The sequence below is a fragment of the Diplotaxodon limnothrissa genome, linkage group LG3 (assembly GCF_057381915.1).
Source record: "Diplotaxodon limnothrissa isolate DT_005_m linkage group LG3, D_limnothrissa_male_GT1.1, whole genome shotgun sequence".
NCBI classification, from domain to species: Eukaryota; Metazoa; Chordata; class Actinopteri; order Cichliformes; family Cichlidae; genus Diplotaxodon; species Diplotaxodon limnothrissa.
Genome location: NC_140598.1, coordinates 57,048,418 through 57,067,906, shown reverse-complemented (window position 1 = coordinate 57,067,906; position 19,489 = coordinate 57,048,418). Strand labels below are relative to the sequence as shown.

Sequence of the window (19,489 nt, the reverse complement as noted above, 5' to 3'; positions counted from 1 at the left end):
AAAGTGTACTTTCCTAACAAAATTGAGTGTTTCCATGCGGTAGCTCAGGTCTCGCCTTCTATAGAGCTCCCGCCAGTAAACCAGAGAATTGCATGGTAGCTGCTACTGCTCCCCCTCCTCTCCTGTTTTTTTCTTTTTTCTTTTTGCAAGCCACTGATCACAAACACGGTAATTTTACAATGGTCACTTGCTTTCTACCGACTGCTACGCTTACTCTGGCGAGACAGCTGACACAGCTTTCATCTTCCCGAGCAATTTGAGCATGCAGACCAGTTTTTGTTCATCTTGCACTCTGCACTTGTTAGAAGTGGTGCAAGAGCATACAAATGAAAAATGGCATTTAGGCGGAGGTGTTAAGGTACATTTTAATCCTTATTATGACTCCAAATTTGCTCATTTTTGCTTCACAGGCAGGTTTCTGTCGACCCACGTGCTGTGGATGTCGGCGTATAAAGCCTGGAATATCAATTAGGCAGGTATTGGCGTCTTTTATTAAGAGAGGAGACTGTTTCTTTCCCCCCCATAACAACGACAAAGAGCCCGGAGTATACATTGTCTATGAATAATCACTGATCATGTAGCGGCGCTTTCATTGCATGTGGAAAGATCCGTCTCAGCTACACAGCCCTGCACCATTCCATACAAATGGAAATGATGCATTCTATTTTTCCGTCACAGGAGAGCGGCTTCCCATTTTCCGCTCCCACTGTCAAGTTGTGCACAGCTGCATAAGTTTGCCTGCTTGTGTGCGGGGCACAGGAAATGGTTGTTGACAGCATAATGGGAGTATGAGGATGAAATATAAATCCTTAATCACGCCTGAATTATGAACTGCAGCACTCAAATGTACACATCATTCTGCTGGAAGTGCTGCTAGCAAAGCGTCTAGACACCGTGCGATGTTTTGTCTACATTTTCAGGTGTTTTTCATGTTTACTTTCAGTTAACCGTCTAAGGATGTATACTCGTTGTAGACGCTTCGCCGTGAGCATGTCCACGCTCATGGAGAAGATTAAACATCGCTTTTACTGAAATCGTATGCCGGCCATTACACCCAAAATGTGCTGCTTCTTCATTTTTCAATCTCTTCATGTCATTCTCAATTACGGAGAAAATCGAGACGACCCTAATTCAAAGACATGAATCACGTATGAGTCGGGTCATCTCACAGTTAATCGAAACACAGAACCCCCCCCCCCCCCCTAAAAAAAAGAAAAGGAAAAGAAAGTGCAATAAGTAAAGCCGCACCTCATGCCGGGGCCTGGCGGATTTGACTTGGAACATCATTACGTTTCCGAGTTCGCCTTTCATGCAAATCGCTTCTCTAAAGCTTGGAAGTTCATTACTAATGGCGCTTCCCATCAAGTTGGAGGCCCATTGGAATACTAATATCCCCTGGTATTTGTCACCTCAAGTCCCCTCTTCTCATAACACGGCAATTACAAGAATGTGCTTTTCCTTCATGGAATTAGGCATCGCCCCCTGTGGCGAGCTTCCCACAACAGATGCTTTGCAGTCGTTTCCACAGACCATTGGAGCCTAAATGAACTACATGAACAGTCGCTTTATATGTATTAGGCCTGGTGCAGTAGCACTTATCTTTATTTGCTTATTTATCTCTCCAGGCCTGCATCACACACTTGTGTGTAACTTCGGTATTTCTCCAGTGAAATAAATTTTTCATCTTGGTGACAGACGAGCGTTCGAAAAAAATCTGCTGAAGTTTATGTCGTGTGGAATGAAACTAGCAGTGCCGTACTGTACGGAGCACTTTTGGAGGTAGGAAGCTTTTTGGGCTTCTAAATCATTTATAGCACACTCTTGAGGTAACGCTGTGCGCTCGCAAGCTCTTCATATAGTACTACGCTTTTACAATACGGCGTGTCGGCACATTTCCACCTTGCACCGAACACAAGTCAGCTCGTCTTTGAGTAGCGTTTGCAACTTGAACACGTGTGCGTGGCACGCTGTGTGTACTTATAATCTGCAATACCAATAAAGGAAAATGTCTTATTACATTTATCACAAGTACATGAAGCTGTGACTGTTATGTGTCCAACTGGTGCTACTGCTCATACTTATCATTAATGTATTCATTTATTATTAGTTTCATGACCTGTGCTCAATCCTCAAACTCACTGTATATTAAACTCCTGTTATTCCACAGCAGCGGGCGTATACTGAAGCGAAATCAACATATTTTTTATATTTTTTTAAATTCCAGATTATCAGCTAAATCCTCACAGAGTCAATATTTCACGTATCTACAAGAAGCAACGTGAAAGAGCACAACTTTATATTTGCACCAAAGCAGAGGTGGAAAAAGCTCGGCACCATTTTTCTATTTTTTTTTCAGCCGTGATAGGCCTCTACTCACCTTCAATACATTGATGGGAAAGGAGAGCGAGCAGAAGAGCAAAATGGAAATGGTAATAAACATGCTAATGCTAGGCCGCGGAGCCGGGAAGAGCAGCTTCTACCCATCCCTCAGCTATCTATTTGTGTGTGTGTGTGTGTGTGTGTGTGTGTGTGTGTGTGTGTGCGTGAAGGGAAAATACAGAGATAGAGGCAGAGCGAGAGTGAAAGGGAAGGGGAAATGCACAATATTGCATGTGAGTGAGAGCATGCACACGTGCACACGCGTCACACACACACACACTCACTTTGTGCTCCAGAGTAAACAGGAGAAAGCTGCATTTGAACGTGCCACCTTTCTCTTTCAATCGGCCTCTGGAGACAGTGCAAAGGGCCTTTTGTTGGCTCACTGGTGAGATAAGAAGCGAGTGGAGGGAGGAAGGGCTGGGTGTGTGTGCGTGTGTGTGTGTGTGTGTGTGTGTAGGGGGGTGCTTCAGAGACTCGCAGTGCCAGCTTTTTTTCTATAGGATGGAAGCACCCCTCTCAATAGGAACTCATTTGCCATGTTGTGTAATTGTGGCACATAATGGAGCGCACCTCATTCAAGCAGCCCAAGGCTTTTTCTTTTTTTCCCTTCTAAAGCCATTTTCTCCATTCACAGTCAAACAAGTCATGTTTTAGAGAGATATTACGCAGCCTTTTGAGCTCAGGGCCACCACATATTTGCCTCTGAATGGGATGTTATGTGTAATCAAGATAAAATTTTGTTCACTGCTCCTTATAAAAGAGGCACTGTCATCGCAACTCGATATTTGTCATCCGGCTTTTACCCGCACCGCTCGCTGAAAGTAAACAAAGTGGCTGACCTTTCCTGCCCGGGTTGCTATGCACGTTCGTGTAGAGGGGTGTGCGCGGCGTGTTAACAGCCACTGGTCCGCTGGAAGGCGCTGACTTTGAGCCAACCTGCCGCCGCAACGCCGCCCGGAACAATATACAGCGGTTAATCGCGTGAGAACGCGCCGCTTTGTTTTCTGCACGGTCAAATGAATATCAAAGCTGGAGTGCAGGAGATGAAAAATGACTGATTTGAAAATTATTGCTGAGCTTTTCCATTAAACCACTGCAGGCTAGGAATAGATGGCTATTTGCATAATTTAACTGGCATCTTAATTATTGTGTCAGAATGTGTCAGAATATGCAAATGACTTAAGTCACTTAGAAACGGAAACTTAGTTGGCTAAATGGCTAATGGACTAAATCTTATCAAGTTAGAATGCACAACGTGAGTGTAACCGAAGTCTGAAAGTGGGCTTGACTGTGCAGAGTGACGGTGAAAATAAAGGAAAATTTTAAAAAAAGAAGGAAAGACATCAAACAGATAAATTCAAGCTTACCTGGGTTAGTTGGAAGAAAAGGGTGCATTAGTAGTGTGTGTATGTGTGTGTGTGTGTGTGTAGTAGGGAGGGTTGGTGGTGGCTTTTTCTTTGCTTGTCGGGCTGTTGAGAGGGACCTACCACGTAAAACAGTGAGTCTGGTGGTAGCGCTCGTCTCTCCAACACTGTTGGAGGCGACGCATTCGTATATGGCTTCGTCTCGGGGCGTGCGCAACGGCTGAATTCTCAGCACTGAACCAGAGCCATCGTCGAACTCAATCACCTGCAGGTGCGAGAGACAGGATATGTTAAAGGAGATTTTTTTGTTCACAATGGGTGAGGGACCTTCTGCAGAAAAAACAGAGAAAAAACAACAAAACAAAAGAAAAACAAGAAAGAAACAGAAACAACACTGTCGAGGACATTTAGCTAACAACACTGATGGTGACTGACACAATGTGCTGTCTATGACAGGAAAGCTGCTGCCTACCTTACGCTCAACCCTAGTGATTTATGTTCTGATGAATGTTGCACGTTGTTGTTATGTACATATAGAAAGAGTATCTTTAGAATTTATGCAGGATTATTTTTCTTGTGGCTAATTCGTAGGTGCTAGTTATATTTGATTTAAACAAAAACTAGCATACTCTTTGTGGTTAGGCACGGAGTCCATTTGTTATGTGTTCAGCTGTAAATTGCTGGATATCTACTTAAGCGCTGTGCAAGACTTTATAAAATAACCAATGAGGCTGACTAACTTTAAGAATGGGGAATTTTTTTATTTTATTTTTTATGTTTTTTTTATCTTGGTCAGACAAATTTTTGCCTGGACTTTAGGTGGCAGAGAATTGAAACCTGAACGTGTCCCACTCTTAAAGTTAACTTTTAAATCCTTTGAAGGAAATGCATCACACTGGATCGTGTCAATGGGACAGAAACAAGCACAGACAGTTAAAGGTGGCTTGATAAACGGTTACGGACAGTTGTACCATGAGGTGAGGTAGTGGTACAAAAAGACAGGATCGACTGCTTTGGACGAACGACACATAAAATGCTGACAAACAGGTGTGGGTTTTTTTGGTAGCTTATTCAGCTATGGGTTTGGTTTTTTTTGTTTTGTTTTGCATGCTACACGTTGTATACTCACTGATTTTAGAAAGATCTGTGTGTCATAACTCAATCTCTTTTAAGCATAGAGGTAGATTTCAATAAAAAAAAAAGAATAGGCCCGAGAGCTCTGTTGCACACACGCAAACGCTCACACACTCACTCACGCACGCACACACACACAAGCGCACAGGCCTACGGACATTTTTAAAGTTCACAGTATATCTGAGCATATGTTAGTTAACAATACATTTTAAACATTTCATTGGCCAAGCTAAAGCGGGCGATGTGCAGAAACAGCCTCTTTTCTTAGTCAAAGCCAAAGAGCAAATTAAAAAAGGAAGTTGTGAGACTTCTAAAAGGGAAATGGGTTTTTGTTAGAAGATGAAGCGGCAGTGCATGATTGAATCGGTGCAGAATGGCAGCTGCCAGCAAGTCCTGTGAGGCGGTGGAGGAATGAAAACTAGCGTGTTAGCATGCAGCGCAACGTGCGATGCAAACGCGATGAACTCTGATAAGATTAGATTTCTGTGGACATGAGATGCAAAGAAGAGGTGGGAAGAGGTCTCCAAGTTCCCTTAAGCCATCTTGCTGTGCAGCAGCAAGCAAATATGGCATCTAGGGCAGAGAAGGAGGGAAAAAAAGTGACACTATGATAGTCCCGAGAACTGACACAGAAATTAATAGAAATCTTATCAGTGTTCTGCGATGATGTGTTGTTTCTCATGGGTATTGAGCCCAAGTGCAGATTAAAGCTGACCAGAAATCAAAGCTTCAGCCAAAATAAGGAGGGCACGACATGCATTTAGATAAAGATGCCACAAAGCAGAAGGATTTTTCCGAAGTGAAAGCGCTACTTCCCCCCCTTTCACTTTGCACGTAGCTGGCAAATGTGGCGCGATGCTAATGGAGGTATCTGGGTCACACCACAAGTTGTGTTGGGTTTTTTCGTGTGTTTTTTCTCTTCTATCCAATTGCTCTTTCCTTGTCTTTTATTCAATTACAAATTTGTCCCCAGATCTTTTGTGTACTTGCTCATTAAACCTCATGCATGTTTAAAAGCCTGGCCAGCGTGATTATTAGAGCCTGCTAATGCGTGGTGGCAAGTCAGGGCAAAAGCAAGCGAGGGAGGCTTGGCGGAATGGATTATGTGCGAGCGGAGCCAAAAGCAGTGCTGAAGCATTCCCATTTTTGTCGAGCATTTTACATCAGAACAATAGACCTAATACCTCAAATCTCTGGTTGCTGACTTTCTTCCCCTTCTTGTTCCACACGATCTTCGGCCGTGGATCGCCTGTAGCTTGGCAGATGAAGGATGCTACACCTCCTTGCACGCCTGTTTGGTCATTGGGGGTTCTTAAAAACTTTGGTGGTGCTGAAAAGAGAAGCAGAGAAACAAGAAAAGATTGTTTTTAAATGTGAGCATGCTGAGCATCGCAGAGAATGAGCAATTAATCTTGTATCAAGCCACACACACACACACGCTAGAGGAATAAAAGTCGAGGATTTTGGCATGTGGCTTTTAAGAAGATTGACTTTGGAAGTCAAGACAAGAGCTTATAGAGACTTTATTGTGCAAGTGCAAACAGATCAGCTGCTGAGATCAGGAGTAAAAGGACAGAGGTGTTGGGAGCAGAATGTATAAAACATTCTCCTGACCCTGGAAGGATTTTGTGAAATCTCCATTGAAGGTTGACTGACTTGAGACTTAGGGTGGATTTTGTTGCGATGGAAGGGAGAAAAGAAAGAAATTAGGCTTATAAAAACCATTTTCCACTTGTTGTTTTTCATTTGTTCTCAAGAGGAAATTTGGATTTAATTGCCAGTTATTTAGACATAAAAGACTTTCACTTGTGTCAAGGCAGAAAAAAGACCACCTCTTATTTCTCTGCCTGTAAACTGTGCTATTGTGATCGCTATGTGATACTGTCATGAAATAAATGCTAGATGCATGCAGCTACTCCTGTGGTGATTCTGTTGTTCTCTATACAAGCTTTCAAACGAGTCAGTCTATTTTCTGAATTCTTTACTTTGTGAAGAAGCAGTTAATTTAATCGGAACTAGTTGGTAACTGAAACGAGACTCTGATTCAATCCAGTCCAATTTTATTTGATATAGCACCAAATCCCAACAGCAGTCGTATCAAGGGGCTTTATATTGTAAGGTAGAGGCCCTACAATAACAGAGAGAAAACGATCCCCTATGAGCAGCACCTGGCGACAGTGGGAAGGAAAAACTCCCTTTTAACAGGAAGAAACCTCCAGCAGACGGGCAGCAATATGCTGTGACAAGTTGGGGGTGTGGGGAGGGAGACAGGACAAAAACACACCGTGGAAGAGAGCCAGAGATTAATAGTAAGTATTCAAGTTCAGGTTAGAAGTGATTAACACATGAGCTAGTTTTTTAGCATCCCTCTGAGACTGGGTGTTTCTGATCAGTAGCATTAGTACCAGGGCTAATATCTGTATGTTATAACATTTCCCCACTTGTTTTCAGAAAAAAAGGAGCCTTTTAAATCCATTTAGTTGCAGACATTGCTAATCTGTAGAACATCACTGAATAATAGTGGTGCCCCACACAAATGAGACATAAACCTGATAAGAGCTTTGGAATTCTTTGATTGCTGTTCTTTTCGCTCTTAATTGGCCCTTTAATTTGACGCAACAAGTGAAGCGTAAAGGAAATGAGGATAAAAATGCAAAAAATGCAGCAGGCGAGTGCTTTCTGTGGTCATGGTATGGACGTTTTTTCAAACCCCATGTGGGCTTTGCAGCGCCGTACGCTAGTATTTTCTTTGGTTTGCACAACAATGAGGTTGTTCCAATCTTATTCCTGCAGAGTGCATTTTTAGAATTACAAGAAAAATGCTCCCCGGTCTAAGTCAGGCTTTGTCAGCCATTACAGCCAATCTCAATCCATATTCACTCGCAACAATTCAGTTCTGTCTTGCCTCCCCCCACCCCAGGATAATCAGCCTCTGCCTCACAAGCTGACGTTTCTTTTACAATCGCACAAAAATCAAAAAGCATGAAAGTGATCGGTTATCAAAGGGACCTGGCTTCCCCTGATGAGATTTTGATTGATTTAGACTCCAGCTTTATCATGATCAAGGCTCTTATAATTTCAGTAGCAATAATGTCAGTGCTAAGTCAGACCCCCACCGCCAGTGTTTTCCTCTGAAGCTAGAGTGCCGGCTTCAGTGGGAGGTGCAGCTCCATCTGTCCCCCTGCAGAGCAACTGTTTGCCTTTTATCAATCACTTCAGAAGGCCATTAGAAGCCACACAGCTGCAGTAATGCCAACCATGTGAATCACCTCATCCGAGTGAGCGTGTGTGAGCGAGAACGTGCGACCGTGCTTATTCGCGTGCCTGCCTGTGCACGGGCTGAATGCCTAGCAGCAGTGTCGGCGACGGCGCTGCGAGTGTGGGACAAATTAACCTGCGGGATTCGCGGAGAGGTGACATAAGATATGCGAGTGGCAATCAAAAGAGTGAACAGATAAACGGGCAAGCAGCTGGGCTTCCACTGGGCCAGCGAGTCTGGGAAATCGCCTGATCGCCCCTCACGCGCACGCACATGCGCGCAGGTTTCTCAGACTCGCACTCTGGTTCACCTGCTGACAGATCAGACAGGTGGGCAGCAGAGTTGACACTGTGTAATTTGTACTTGGCCTAAAGCTCCATTATATCTGCATTTGCGCCTTATCTCATTGACTTGGCCGGGGTGTGGTGCACGTTGGCATGCAGCCAAGAGGGCGCTGATGGGTAATTGATATGCTATTGGGGCTGTTTTCGCTCCCAGGCCATCCATTACGGCTGCGGCGCGTCTTCCTATGCTGCCTGTAATAGACTTCTACGACATGTACGGGAGATCGGCGCTGGAGGTGTGTGTGTGTCTGCATGTGTGTGTGTGTGTGTGTGTGGGAGGAGGGGAGGTGGGGCGGGGGGGCTAGTCATAGCACAATGGGGAGTGATTGAGGCGTGACATGGAGGTAATGGTGTTTTCACAGACATGGCCGCTGATATCGCCATCATACCCCCATTTTAGATCTGCGGCTGACAAACATCCATTTTGGTAGGCTCCTCGTACGGCTCCGCGCAGACAGAGGCTGATTGAAACCTCGGCTCTTGTCCGAACAATACCGCGGCTATAACCTTGGCAGCGAGTAGAGGCACGGTCTGTGAGCAAACAGTGTGCAAATTTCACACGCCACAGAGAAACCTTACCAAAGAAGCACGATTTCTTTTTCTTTTTTGTCAGCGACTGTGTCAGAAAATGACTTCTGTTGCGGTATAAAAGCATACGACAGCAGAAAGCAGGGGAGACGTGTCACTTTTTAACTGTAATCATGTTCATTTAAACCAAAAATTTTTTTTTTAATTAACACAGATTAGCTTTTCAACGCGAGGCTAACAATTTAAGAGGCTCCTTTTACCTCGGCTGCGTGTGCACGCCTCCTTTGAGAGGTAGCCACAATCTACATAAATTAATGCCATGGCTAGGCACCTGGTAATCCAGTGCTAAGCTGTCAGTGGCAAACAAATGAGAAGTGTCACAAGCTGAAAGGCTTGTGACACGGGCCTGTTCCTGCCTTCCCTCGAGGTCATTATGTAACCTATCCCATACATAGCCACGGGAAAAGACGAAGCATCCCACAGCTCCATTTTTCATGGTTCAATGTTGTGTTAATAATTTGATGTTTGAGTGAGAACCACGATTGTTCTTCAGAACATCCATGTCCACAGGGCTGAGGGGGCAGACCATTCCCTGACTTTAAATATCTATATTTTTAATGTGTGAACAGAAATGAAAATTGGAAGCCTTGAAACAATGTGGGCTGAAGATGAAATGCATAACTGCTCCTGCTACTGCACACTACCCTTATGACTGGTGAGGTCTTAAAACATTTCAAGTTTTTTTTTCAACCCATCAATCAAGTTTTTTTTTAGCTGATTATAAAGAAAAAACATAAATAAATAACCACAAGGAGTTACGTTTGAGCAGGCACAACATATTACCTACTCTGGAATCAAAAACGGCATATAGATGCCAAAAATTAAACTTGTGGCCGGTATCTTTTGGTAGCCTGTATATAACCGTTATGGTCTGATCTGTGCTGACACTCTGCACCCTGCTGTTTAACAATATGGTGTTACATTGGTGCTAGGCAGCACTAACAAAAAGAGGTGGCTGATCTGCACGAGTCCTTTTCTGGAAACCTATTTAAAGCACGAAGGGAAACTCTGGGATTCATTTGATTCTTTCAAGTTGCAACAGTGCATTGCATTTCGCCCTTCCTCTTTTCTCCAGGGCTACGGCAAATGCCCCATTCAACCCCACGCAACTGTTGACCCTCAGAAGCGCTGCATTGGTTTGACCTTAATACGGGTTACCAGAATCAGTCATTCACAGAGGTGATGTAGGAGCAACCTTCAGTGCAAATAATTGTTGTGTGATGTTATCTTCCGATATATTTCCGGGGCAGTGCACAAAGAGCCAGTGACACCGGCACTAATGGAAGGATTGGGAGAGCCGCTCCATTTTCTTTTCTGCTCAAACTTGGATTTCAAACAAAAAGTAAGAGGTGTTGGACCTAAATGGAAATTTCTTCTCTTCTTGATAACTCCCAACCCAAATGAATAAATGATGCGAACGTGTTTATTAGCTGCAAAACCCATTTAAAAGTCAAACTCTGACATGACACAGAAGGGGAAACATTTCAAGAAACGCTGTCGGTAAACTGACACTGCATAAATAAGCTCACATCTTCAGGTTTTTGTTGGTTTGGTTTGATTTTTTTGTTTTCTGCTTCAAGTACCTGCTACAGGAGAGCTATCCGAGCAGTCGATGGTAAAAGTGAGGACCGGGGCTAATGATATCGATTCTTTTTGTATCATCCCAGTGGGGTTCAGAGGATCTTGGAGATGTGCATTCATTACAAGCCTGTTTGATATTGGCTTAACTCACAGTCAAACACTGCATTTAGAAATGCTGGTTCTCAAAGACATCAGAGTCTGGGTTTCGTTCACAATGGCCAAAACATTCCCAGCTATCAGGATTCGCCGTAGACTTAAGTTTGATCTGCCGAGCCATTAAAGAGCACGAATCAAAGAGAGGAAAGAAGAACATTAATAAACCGACTTTTAGCTGAAACCTCTATTGGGTCCAAGATGGCTTGGTTTTCACAATTATACTGACTGACATATTCAATTTCATTTGCATGAAAGGGGCCATTTCCTCTCTGAATCTTTAACTTGCAGGGTGAGGTGGGGTTGCGGAGGGCGATAATTAATCCTAACACATTGGGTGGCAGTCTGCAAATACTCTGCTCCATTTTGGACGTACGCATGGAAGAAAGGAACATTTAAGGATGTCATTAACCTCATTCGACATCTTTTAAGCCCCAGCATATCAGCTGTGTGATATTGATGAATTGTCACAATTCGAGCAAGCAACACAAATTAGACTGGAAGGGGCGGCTGGTGTCAGGAGAGGGTAAAAGTGACACATGTGGTGTATATATATATATATATATATATATATATATATGCCTCAGATGTTTGACTTACTTATGACTTATAATCCTTTGAGTATTCTGCAAGTCAAACAGCTGCAGTAACTTTGTTATAATAGTTGAAAAAAGGAAGGTAAACAGTGACGGGCTCATTGGTGATTGTAGTTCAGTTAACTGCCTGCACAAAGTCTAGAGATGTCTGACCTCATGCCAAAAACCAAAGCAGAATGTCTTAACAGCAGATGCACAAAAACAGAGCCAAACAACATAAAGGGAGGGCGGGGAAAAAACCACAAACCAAAAAGGAACCAAGACAAACCGCACATGCCAATCTTTGGCCACTTCACAGCTCGCTATCTGCAGTGTTATGATAAAAAAATGTATCTCTTATAATGCGGGGGAAACAAACTCCACATTGTACGCGCTGACAAAGGATCTCGGCAGAAAGAGCGAGAGAGAAAGAATCGGAGCCTAATTAGAACTGTTGGCTGATTTGCATTGCATGCTCATCGGTAATCTTGCCTTAAATGGAATCTGAAATTCTTATTGCAATTAGTGATTACTTGAGAAGGGATATGGCCCCCGAATGATTGTTAATTACTAGATCAGGAATAGTACATTAATTCACTGCAGAGGTTTTAATGCAGTGCAATGATGGGGACCCACTCTTCCATCAATATTGTGCTGCTTGTCACACATAATGAAGTTCATAATGCAAGCCTTCTCCCACACTGCCCCCACCGCCACCAGCCCCTCCCCACTGCTTAAATGTGCTCTCTAAGCAAAATTTCAAACAGTCATTATGTAAAACTAATCCAATGGAATATACAAAAATGCAGCCTAATGACACATTAATATAGAGACTGCATATAGGTAATAGGGCTGCAGGTCCATTTCCTGATAGGGTCACGGTCTCTTATCTGGCTCATGAGCTAAAGAGAGGCGGATATGAATAAATAAATGTATATCAGTGCATTGAACGTGGCTTTAAAGCCAGAATAAAAGCAGTAGGACACATAATAGCATGCAAACTCAAATACTCAACCCAGTGACTAAGGCTGCTTAAAAAAACATATTCCGATGGGACTGTCTTAACCCCGGCCGGTGTGTATTACTCATGCTCAGTGGCGCTCCTATGGAAGGTCTGAGCTTCTGGCTACAACTCTGCTGGAGTAAGGGCACTTGTGCGCAGACAACAGCAACCGCTTCAAAAAGAATGGCTAATGCTCTTGTCCCACATTCGATGCACTGACAGAATCTCTGATGGGGGGGCAGAAGCGCAAATCGTGCACATATACATGCATGCACAGGCACATGCTCTCACGAGTATTCGAGCATTCCTGTTGGATGGCGGAAGCATTGCAAATGGGCGAACGATGTTAATAAATTGACTGACGTGGGGCGACAGAAAATCGTGAAGGGGTCCATTAAATAAGCACATATTGAAGAGAGGCAAGTTTGGATGAGATGGAAGCCAAAGGGGTCCCTGTTCAATTATCATCGTGGATTCATAAAGGTAAAAACCTCTCAGTTCTGGAGAGACGGAACCGCATGGGTTATGCACGCCTCTTCTGCGGCGTATCCCGACATTTGCATAGGAAAACTCTCTCTCTCTCGCTCTCCCTCACTTCCCGTGCTTATCTTTCTACCAGGCACGCACCCGAAAACAAGCTACCGCCGTCTCCCGAGGGGCACATTAGCGAGGCAGAGGGATCCAGTTTGTCACTTAATAAAACGGCCCACTCAAACAGATGGCTTTGTTCAAACGGCCCCCGACGCTCTAAAAGCTGGGACCGGATCACCGCCGAGGCAAATCAGACGCAGGAATGCCCACCTCCCTTTGCGGTGGAAACCAAACAGAAGGAAACATATAAATATTGAATTGCACCACTGTTGGTGCGAAACCGTCCGCCTGTGAGAAAAATAAATAAATATGAAGGCTGAAGAAGAAGTGGGAGGTTGGGGGGCGGGGCTGGGGGAACACTCAGCTTCCCTGTTGGAAATTCTGAACATCTGGGCTGAGGTTGTCAAAAGCCACTGCAAAAGAAAAAAAATATAAAAAATAATAATAATACAGAGGGTTCACTTTCAATAAGACTTCATTTTCATCCCTGCTCATTCATTATTTGTTCATTTGTGCATGGATACACAAATCTGGGGCCAATTGGTGTGTGACCATTTGAGGAGAAAACAGTCGAGTAAGAAGTATGAAATTTGGATTTGTTTGTCTTGTTTGTTTTTCCCTCTAACGTCTGAGGGGAGGGGAGGTGGGGGGTGGGGGAAGGGAAAAAAAAAGAAAAGAAAGAACATAGATAAGCAATTCTAATTGTGCAGGCTTACTCTGTTTGGTAGTCAGTGCAGTCTATTTGCAAAAAGTTAATTATCTGATAGGATAGGCAGTGGCAGCCACTAACACAGAAAGCCATTCGTTCATTCTGTTATCCACTAGGCAATGGAACGATTCATTAAATGGCAGTGCTGCAGCAAAATGGCCAGTAGTTATCATGCTGAGGCTGCACAGACTTGAAAAGATGTAAAAAAAAAAAAAAAAAGATAAACAGTCTTTGACCATGTCAGATTCTTGTCAATATAATGATGTGTGTGATTCTTCTAATACAGAAATAATAATAATAATTGTAATAATAATACAAAGAAAAGATTTTAAACGATGATTTCATTTGTTGAGGGAAAAGGCTATCCAATCTGAGTTCTAGTTCACTAGCCTCACCCTGATTCCTGCCAAATCACTTAAATAAAATCTGTCTGGTAAAGTGAACAAGGCTAGAAGACCTCACAAAGCAACGCATCATGCAAAGATCTAAAGAAACAGATGAGAAACAAAGTCACTGGCATCTATCAGCCAGGAAACTGTTACAAAGCCATTGCCACAGCTTCGGGACTCCAGTGAATCACTGTGACAGCCACTACGCCACAACTTGGAACAGAGGGAAACCTTTCCAGGAGTGGCCGAATTTACTCCAAGAGCACATCGACGAATCATCCAGGAAGTTACAAAGAAATCAGAACAACAGCTAAAGAACTATGGTCAGAGTTTATGATTCAACCATAAGAAAGAAACTGGGCAAAAATGGCCTCCATGGGAGATTTCCAAGGACAAAAACCACTGCTGACCAAAAAGAACATCTTGATGATCCCCGAGACCTTTTGGGAAAAAATATTCTGTGGATTGACAAGACAAAAGTTGAGCTTTTTCAAAGGTTTGTGTCCCGTTACATCTGGCATAAAACTAACACAGCATAAAAACAACAAACATGGTGGTGGTAGTGTGACGGTCAGGGGCTGCTTTGCTGCTTTGGGACCTGGAAGACATGCTGTAATTGACAGAACTAAGAATTCTGCTCTTTGCCAGAAAATCCTGAAAGAGAACGCCCGACCACTATTTCATGCCTTGAAGATCAAGCACAGTTGGGTTATGCAGCAGGACAATGATCCAAAATACACATGTCCGCATCTGAATGGCCACAAAAAAAACCCCAAAATGATGGTTTTGGAGTGGTCTAGTCAGTCTGGACTCAAATCTGATTGAGATGCTTTGGCAAGATCTTAAAAGGCCGAATATATCAAAAACTCTCCAATGTGGCTGAATTACAACAATTCTACAAAGAAAACTGGCCAAAATTCTTTAATAGCAATGTGAAAGACTCATTTCCAGTTATTACAAATGACTGATTGCAGTTCATGCTGCCAACTGTGGCACGACCTGTTATTAGGTTTAGGGGCAATTAGTTTTTGCACATAAGGCCAAATAGATTAGACGACTTTTTTCCCATTCTAAAAAGAAAACTGCATTTTGTATTTTGTCTAATATTAAAATTTGTGATCTGAAACATGTACATGTGACAAATATGAAAATTAGGAAATTAGGAAGAAAACAAATACTAATATATTATTCAATTCCTTTGTGTTTATTGTGTATTTTATATTGTTTCCTATATTGTGTATAGGAAATCAATATATAGGAAATAGGAAATGTATATATATATATATATATATATATGTATTGTGTATAGGAAATCAAATAACTACCATGTTCAGCCGGCTCTAATCGAGGGAGTATTTCACTATTCTTGGGCCTGCCCTATTTCTTTAAAGCATAAACTTCACATAATTGTCTTGCCCTCAACCACAGAGCGGAAAAGCTTGCCTCATATTTGTCTCCGTAGGAGCAGAGATGGATTATGTAGCAAATAATTCCACAGATTCGACATTGTATATTTAAACAGACTCTAATTTTATGGATAAGCAGTGCCAAGCCATTTCCGATGGATGCCAGTTGCCGGGCCATAAGAAGTGACACATTCCCTGCACTGTGTTTTCTTAGGCGCTTACAGGCAAACTAGCTCATGCTCCAGCAATCCTGCATGATGACAACTGGCTTCCTTTCAGCAGCTCAGCTATCCTGCAAATGCTCCTAAGTTCAGCAAACCAGGTTATATTAATAGCAAGCTTTTTAGGAAAATAAACAGACCTTTTATCCTGGTTTCTCCACATCCTCTGTACACCCAACCATCACATTATGCTAGTCTTCACATTCTCATTAAAATAAAATACAAATTCTTAAAAAAAACACACACACACAAAAAAAGAACAAAAAGAAGAAAAAAAATCCAAAATGAGCTCGTCTGAGTACTGTTCTCTGCAACCAGCTGTATTAATGGCTATCCTCACACCAAAATCCTATTACTGGGACAAATGATATAAAGGGGAGGTACCACAAACAGTCACTCAAGGACCAAAGTGACCTTTCATAGGCCACTAATTTTATGCAGCAGTGAAGGAATAGTACTGCATATAAAAGAGAGGAAGAAAAATGGTAGTAAGTGGAAGGGTACTGAGATGAAAATCACCTTTTCCTTTATGAAGCCAGCAGTGAGTATGATCTGTCAGAAACCAGTGGCATAGCTGTTAGTGACCAGGAATGTAATGACATGTCAATTATGACATATCATGTTTTCTTCCATATGTGAACAGAGTGGAAACTCAACGCATTGCTGTGTTTTGTGCTTATGTAACTTAAGAAAACCTCCAATAAACCAGAGCCAGATGACTTGGGTTGTCCAGAAGTTTTGGACCCAATGAGAAGATCTCACCAACAGAACAGTGCCACAGAAGCCAGCACTGCTCGGAGCCCGTTCAACCTCAGTGCAGAACCAGTCTGCATGTTTCTTCCAAGACTGGAAGAATAAAATTCCAGCCAATTAAATATTTTGTGGAATTCCTTTTGGTAGCACCACAAAAGGCCAATAACAGCAGCTGTTCCAACTTTGGGCCCATCGCACCAGTGCCAGCTTTTTGGTACTGATGTTTGTTTAGGCGAAAATGTAAGGAAACTATTATTATGTCGATGGAAATGAGTTCTTTCAGGGTTCAAATGAGATTTGGAAATCTTGCGCTTTTACCTGTGAATGTTAGATTCAAACACGTAATAAACCATAATTGTCTAAAATCTTATAATAGCTTAATTTACTGAGTGAGGTTTATAGTACAACTGGCTCATTTCGGCTCATTTTTCATAAAGATATCAGTTACTGACTACGTCAAAGTTTTGTATCTGATCTGCTGCATTTCATTTCATATCCGTATATATGAAAATGCCACGGGATTGTCCAAAAGAATCATCATTTGTAATTAGTTTGCCTTACATTAACTTAGCAACATACCCGATAGCAGGATAACACATTAGCTGTGTCTTAGTGGATTGTTTCTGTCAGCTACACATTATTAATATGTCGCCAACTAAACTGCATGCAGTAAATCTAAGATGAAGTCTTTGAATTCTTAATTGCGAACCCCTGAAGAAAACAGTTGAGCTTGTATGAGTGTGTGTGTGTGCGTCTGTGTGTGGCAAAGTCTTTGAAGAGCTACAGATGGGAAACAAATGAGGGCGGGTGGTATCAGGGTCAGTCTGGCGAATGGGGGTTTTTGACTTGGAAGCAAACAGTGCAATGTCACCCCAGGAGCAAAAAAACACCAACCCTCAGGGGGCGTAATTAAAATAATCCAGTAAAATTAAGTGCTTCAGATCATTTTGGAAAGACTCTTCCTTGATGTGTGCGCGTGTGGATGTGACGATGATTCATGGGGAGGTGTAAAGAGTATATGTGTGTGTGTCCATGTGTCTGTTTACACTGACTGTGCGCTACTAGAGTCTCTGCTTTTAGAGTATTTGTATTTATCATAATCATAAGCCCGCTGCCACACATATCTGTGCAACGTGCCGCAACATCGCACTTCTGCTTCCATAATGTTTTGCTTTTATTTTTGTCCAAACTTTGAAACTAGTCTCAGGTTTCCATTGAACTGCTTGCATTTTGCGATTACCCCCCAAATAATTGCTTTAACCTTGGAAATATTTGCATCACTTTAAAGTTAAAATGAACACGATCAAAGTGATGAAATTACACAACCAATCACTTTTTTTAAATGAAAGAATGAAGACAAACAATATAAAAGAACAGCTTTTTCTGAGTTGGCCTATATTATAGCCTTTCATATTTGTTTTGATTTAATGGAATATTCTGCGGTGAAGGGATATGAAAAATCTGGAGTCGATTGCTGATGATTTGAAGCCTCCGCAGGGCATGAGACTATTGGGGGCCGGAGATGTGGCCTCTGGACTGATGGAGTTGGTTACCCTTCCCTTCTTAGTCCTTTTCACCCTTCGCCAAACTGAGCTTCAGTTGACAGAGTGAGAGAGTACACAAAGGCGCCACCCTCAAGTGCAAATGTTTGCTGGCAGTAATGGGCTTTAGTCCACTAGGCGAGTAAATGTGGGAGTTTTTTTTAATGTGTGCTTTAAGTGTATGTACATAAGTGTGTGAACAGAAATACTGTACAGACCACGTTTATTTGTGCATCCAGACATAAGTGCATACTTGTGTATTTTTCACAATACAGCTGAAGTGTTTACACCCGTTCTAAGTTAACAATTGGAGTACTTCCTTGTACCCTCGGTCTATTTGTATAATAGCAGCAGACATTCAAGCAAAAAACATCCTTTTTGCAAGGATGGAAAGGTACCACCTTAAAATCAGTACAAACAGGACCGAGACAGTAATCAGGAGACCATGCCCCTAAAATGATGCCATGGACTGTGCCCTACTTGGACAATCTTTTTCTGAAAAACAGATGGGCAAGTGCCTCCAACTCGTCACAAGGGTTATCAAATGAAGCCAGGGCTTCTTTGAAAGCTCAGACTGTGCATAAGAAAACAAACAAACTGAAAAAAAACTTATTCTTTGGCACAAAACTGCAAGACTAACTTTGATAAAGATCATTAAAAAGAGCCCTGATGAATATTGTGGGGACATTCTTTGATCGCACGATGCCAACATGAATTTGTTCGGCTCAGATGAGGCCCAGTGTATCTGGCACGAACGTTAGCCAGGACTACCACAGTGAATACATAATCCCAACAGTGGAAGTGTGATGCAATGAGCAGGGGCACAACCAAGGGGGGGCCAGGGGGGGAACTGGCCACCGCTAAAATTTACTCTCTTTTTACCTATATTTGACAGCAGCGTAATAAAACTGGAAATTTTGTTTTTGTTGTGTCACCCTAATATTTATAGTGGCCCCCCTAGGCAAAACTTCTGGAGGCTCCCCTGTCAATGAGGTTGCATGAGTACAAAAAAAGGTGTCGGGGGATAAAACCAAAAGACAACAGCACGAATCCCAGTGAACACACCAAGGTAATGCTTGACAAGATGACTCAAGTTTCCCAAAGCCTGGCAGAAAAGGAATATTCCAAAAAATAATGATCCAAAACAGACTGCCAAAAATTATGAGAGTTTCTAAAGAGGGGAAAAAAGTAGAAACTATGACCAGGCCAAGTGTGTTGCCTGACTTGAATCAAACTAAAGACATTTGTTATACTTGTATCCTCCACACTGGGATGTTTTTGCCATAAAAGTTCATATCTGGAACTTTAAATATATTCAAATGTGATAAATAATGTTTGAATACCAGGATCGAAATGTGCTTTGGCTGTTTCTGCCAGATTCCATTGTGGATAAAGTTTTATCCAAGTTTCAAATCTGCTATTAATTTGTTTTTCACTCTTATCTGAATCATTCTAACAGCGCAAGTGGGTATCGACTGGAGTTATTTTATTGTGGA

At 42.4% G+C, this 19,489-nt stretch overlaps 1 protein-coding gene across 1 annotated transcript in view; it reads right to left on the bottom strand.

Moving 5' to 3' along the window:
- ptprda (protein tyrosine phosphatase receptor type Da) overlaps positions 1 to 19,489 on the bottom strand; it is a 418,772-nt gene that overhangs the window by 68,261 nt on the left and 331,022 nt on the right. Inside the window, exons 11-12 of the mRNA XM_085349629.1 lie at positions 6,065 to 6,210; positions 3,870 to 4,011 (exon numbers count right to left, since the gene is read on the bottom strand). Of these exons, the coding sequence (XP_085205755.1) occupies positions 3,870 to 4,011; positions 6,065 to 6,210 (288 nt within the window). The remainder of the gene's footprint in view (positions 1 to 3,869; positions 4,012 to 6,064; positions 6,211 to 19,489) is intronic.